Genomic DNA, 5,072 nt, shown 5'->3' with positions numbered 1-5,072 from the left:
CACTCTTCCCAAGGCAAGATTGTTGAATAGGCAAGGAAAACTCTCTTATGTGTGTGGGTCGGAGGGAGGGGACGTGCCTGTCGGTGGGACGTACCCACGAGCACAATGAGGCGGGGCTTGTCGGAAGCGCAGCGCTGGTACTTCACCACCTCCTCGTAAGGGGCACCCACCGCACCTGAGCTGGCACAGCAGGCACTGGCACGCGGCTGGCCGAGGTGACTCCTGCGGGAGAGCCGTAGGCTGCGGCGGAAACCAGCTGGGAGGGAGCAAAGCACAGAGCGTGAGACTCAGGCCATAAGGTCGGCTTCTTGCTTCAGTGAGCCAAAGTGTTAATGTCTGTCTGTCGAAGGTTGCAGCTAGCAGGAAAAATAGTTTGCCTTGCATGTTATCTCTAAGTTGCATTAAGAGCCTACTGGGTCCCAGGCTGGTGCTAGGGAGCTGGTGGACAGGGCAAGCAATGCCCTTCCTTTGTGAAATTCACATTTTATGAAGGAGAAGGAACAACAACAACAACAAAAACAACCAATAAAAATAAGTGCTTACCCCCATGTTTACTTCTGCTTTATTTACAATGGGAAAGACATGGAAACAACCCAAATGCCCAAAAGTAGATGACTGGATTTAAAAGATGTGGTACATATACACGATGGAATATTACTCAGCAATCAAAAAGATAAAGTCATGCCTTTTGCAGCGACATGGTGGAGCTGGAAAAGATCATGCTGAGTGAAATGAGCCAGAAAGAAAAGGAAAAATACCAGATGATTTCACTCATAGCAGGAGTGTAAAGGACCAGGGGAGAAAATAATAATAATAACAAACAACTACATACCAGAGACATTTTATGGGTGTGGAGTGGGGAATGGGATCAAAAGCGGTAGGGGGAGGGAAGTGCACTGGACTATGGTGATGGCACACGGGTGACTTGGTGATGGGAAGCCCATGGGGATTACAACTGAGATGGGAAAAGGCACAAAATGATGTAAAAACAATTATACAATTTAAAAAAAAAGTCCTTAGATGAAGAACCAATGGGTAGAGAAGAACAGAACAACTTCAGTAGGCAGTTGTGTCATTGAAAAGCTCACCTTGGGCTTTCCCTAGTGGTGCAAGGGGTGGGAACTTAGCACTGTGGAGCTACCCACAGCCACTGTGGCACGGATTTGGTCCCTGGCCTCGGAGGTGACCCACATGGTGCAGCAGACCTCTCTGTCTCGCCCGCTGCTCCCTTCAGTGTATTTCAGTCAATCTACCTGTTCTGCTCCCCACTCTGTCTGGTGAATCCTCTCACCCCCTGCACATCTGGCCTGTACCCTAGTTCTCGTATGCATAAATAAGAAATCTTTAAAGAAGAGAATTGAGCAGGTGTCTAAATAAAGTAATGAAACCTAAGAGGCAGATAGAGTGAAGATACAGGACTAAGGGAACAGCACCTGCAAAGGTACAGAGGAAGGGTGTGCTGAGAGTGTTTAAGGAGTGCAGCTGTGGGCTAGTGGGCAAAAGGGAGTGGTCACAAGTGGGCTGCAGAGGAAGCCAGGGAGATCACACAGGGCCCAGGCAGGCGGGCGTGTTGGTTTGTGGTCAAAGTGGCAGTGGAAGTCACCAGTTGGTGGCGATAGAGCTGGATGTGATTTGATTTATGTTGGTTGCTGTGAGGAGGATGTAAACTGTAGGGAGTGTTAAGGGTAGACTGTTAGGAGGCTTCTTCAGTGTCCCTGGTGAGGGAGGTTGGTGGGTCTGGGCAGGGTGGGAACTGGGGAGCAGGTGTGTTGCTCACATTTTTCAGTCGCAAACACCTAGGTGGCTAGGTGGTCGCTCAGGGTCATCAGTAGCAGAGCTGAATATCTTAGTTGTGCTTTCGGAGCTCCTACAATCCTGCTTAATATGCCCACTAAATCACAGGGCTTCCTGGTATTTTCAGAATTGTGCCCAGGTTGACCACATGCAAGGCCGCACGCGCGCGCACACACACCTGCGTGTCTACACATGCTGAAAACAATGAAAACTGATAGCTGCAATGCCAACTCAACAAACAGGTCAGGAGTCATCCTCGCCTTCCCCCTTTCCATGTGATGACTCCTTTAACAGTGACAAACCTGAGTCTTACTATCCTCCACACATTTACTTTTCTATCGAGCAAGTGCACCTGCGCAAGACGGGGGGGCAGACAGTCGGAGCAGCTTGGCGAAGAGCGAGAGCCCAAGCTAGGTGAGGCGCGCCCCCTAGAGGCGGTGCGCCCACGTGACGGCAGCCCTTTCTCTCCGCGCCCAGGCTCTGACTTTACCCCCTGCAAGGAAGAGGTCCCCGCCCTGCTCAGAGGACGTTCCACCACCCCAGGCTGCTGAGTCCACACCTGAGCGCAGATACCGGCTTTGTTTCAGTCTACCTATGGCTTTTAGGTTGAATTATTCCTGATGAGACAGAATAAGGTGGCATCATTTTTTTGTTTAATTCCCCAGTGATTCCATTGTGCATCCAAACCTGAGACCAACAATCTACTTCACAGCAGTCCTGCTGTTCTCCTTCTGTCTCACGGAGGAGGAAGCCCAGGTGATTCCTACTCCTTCAGGAAGTTCTGTCCAATTGTAAGACTAGGGGAATGTGGCCAACTAATTAAGTTTAGTAGCCAGAGAGTTGGTCTCTTTTGAATTAGGTAAATACAAGGAAAGGCTGAAGAAAAAAAAATGAAAGCTTTATAAGTCTGATAGATGAGAGTAAGAGATATCCAGTGAAAACTGCAAAAATTAGAATAAACCATCAATATAACAGAACACTGAACAAACAAAAGGGACAGAGGGAAGCCAGAAGAAAGGAATACGTTTGGAAACATCCATAAGCAGAAGCAACTTTTAGAAGAGTGTCGAGCAGAGTGGACTATAAATTAGTAGTGACCAAGACACAGCTCTTGTTAATCTTCACCTACCAACAAAGAACTTCTGACCGTGGCCAACAAATTCCTCCTTGTCTGGAACACAGAGAGCAGCAGGAGCAGGGCGAGGGGAGGAAGAAGGAAATGACTTAGAACACATGCTGCCATCACCTGCCAGGTGACTAAGCAGTAATGGCAGCCCAGCTGGCTCAGCGCACTCTGCCAGAGCGGCTGGGAGCCTCTGCAGAAGTCTAGCAATGTGCTGAAGACATTCTGTCTACAGCGGTGGAGAACAAAATGCTATTTTAGACATTGAAAGGCATACGAAAGATATTGAGGCATGGGTAAACATTTTTAAGCATCTTCTAAGAAGACTGATTTTTAAAAAAAAAAGCAGATAAATAACTTTGGCTTGAACATGTGCATAAGGTGTTGGATAGAGCCTATGTTTAATCTCTTTGTGGGGTATGTTCTATTTTCTTTCTTATAAGATAGTTCATTCGGTATAAAATCAGCTGTTTTTCACTGGCTGCTGGTTGTTTCTGGCTGGACAGGAATCTGAGACACAAAAGTGAGGGAAAGTGACCAGTGGCTATGAAATGCCTAGAGCTACCTAGTTTAAATTCCCCTTTCTGCTATCTTTGGGGCCTTAGAAAAATGGTCATAAATTCCAAATAAAAAATGTTTTAAATATATCATTTGCAAATTCCTTCTTACTAACCTATGTTCCTTTCTACTTACATAACTGTCCTGATCCCTGAAAGAATACAAAACATTTGTTCAGAGACAGATGCTATGACATTTGTTCACTGACACAGACAACCTTCCTTTCTCAACCATTTAAAAAAATTTTAACATTTTAAAATATAAAGAAAACATACCCGTATCAATTCTACCTTCTTATACATAAACATGTTTCTAATATGTCAATGCATGTAAAAGCAAATATTTACTTAGGGTTCCATCATAAAGCTTACTTTCATTGTTCATTTAAAAATATTTTCTGTGAAAGGAAAAATAGCAGATGGTTTCATTTATAGCAGGAGTATAAAGGATCAGGGGAGAAAATAATAATAATAACGAACAACTACATACCAGAGACATTTTACAGGGGTGGAGTGAGGAATGGGATCAAAAACGGGGGGTGGGGAAAGAAGTGCACTGGACTATGGTGATGGCACAAGGGTGATTTGGTGATGGGGAGCCCACAGGGATTACAACTGAGATGGAAAAAAGGCACAAAATGATGTAAAGATAAGTTATTATATTGTTAAAAAATCTTTTATGTAGAGTTGAATATTTGATCATTGATGTCACCCTTTAAATATCTTTTATTTTAAAAGTTATCTTGTCAAATATTCACTTTGGGGCACAGAGTTTAAACATAGATCTACTAGACTTATCCAAGAAATTAAAAAGAACAATACCTTCTGAAAGTTCCTCTGGAAATTTGAGTAAATGCAGAAACAGATATGAAAACTTTGAGAAGATCAAGTCAACCATCAGTTAAAAACAAATGACAGGAGTGAGGCCCTCATGTCTCCCGAGCAGAAGTTGAACTTGGGTAGGACCGTGCAAGGCGAATGGATCCCACACAACTGGCTACTCTGAAACTCATCTGACCTGACTTTGCTGCTCAGGGTAAATGACTTTTTCTAAATTTATTTAGATGCTCCTCGAGAACTTTTTATTCTGTTAGAAGAAAATGGGGCTTGAAAGAGAGAAATTATAAGAAGGCAACCTGTTGGAGCTTCCTTCCTTCCCAGGGGCCATATCACTACAGTTCTGTAGAAAAGAGAAAGTGGAGGGGAGAAAAGAGAAAGTGTAATGGGGAGTCCCCAGGAAAAGGGGAGGTTCCAGGTTCCCTGCCCTACCCAAAGGAGGTTGGAACTGAGCAGGTAGGAGAGGAATCTGGAGAGGAGACTGAGGAGGAAGGAAGCAGGATAGAGAGCCAGAAGGAGACCTGAGGGAGGCACATGGAGCAGAGACAGGTGAAGAAGCGGCTCTTGTTTCTTGGCCCTGGACTGGGTGAAACAGATGTGGGTGAGAACTCCATGGAGAGGTTGACTATGGCAGCATTTATCTTGCTTTGACTTTGATCTTTTCCTCCCAGACTTGTCTGGCCATTTCTGAGGGTCCCCGCCAGAAGGTGCTTTAGACTCATGGTGGGCTTTCAGGCCTTGCTTTGGGCCAATCCCTTGTG

The 5,072-nt window shown here is 45.3% G+C and overlaps 1 protein-coding gene across 1 annotated transcript in view; it reads right to left on the bottom strand.

Moving 5' to 3' along the window:
* The window catches only part of MPP4 (membrane protein, palmitoylated 4 (MAGUK p55 subfamily member 4)), a 35,318-nt gene that overhangs the window by 8,009 nt on the left and 22,237 nt on the right, over positions 1-5,072 (bottom strand). Inside the window, exons 14-16 of the mRNA XM_004674388.1 lie at positions 4,297-4,311; positions 2,924-2,965; positions 95-256 (exon numbers count right to left, since the gene is read on the bottom strand). Coding sequence (XP_004674445.1) covers positions 95-256; positions 2,924-2,965; positions 4,297-4,311 — 219 coding nt within the window. The remainder of the gene's footprint in view (positions 1-94; positions 257-2,923; positions 2,966-4,296; positions 4,312-5,072) is intronic.

The sequence above is a fragment of the Condylura cristata genome, unplaced genomic scaffold (genome assembly GCF_000260355.1).
Source record: "Condylura cristata isolate star-nosed mole 26May11 unplaced genomic scaffold, ConCri1.0 scaffold00002, whole genome shotgun sequence".
NCBI lineage: Eukaryota > Metazoa > Chordata > Mammalia > Eulipotyphla > Talpidae > Condylura > Condylura cristata.
Note: the sequence above shows the minus strand (reverse complement) of the source record. Positions and strands in the feature narration are given on the sequence as shown.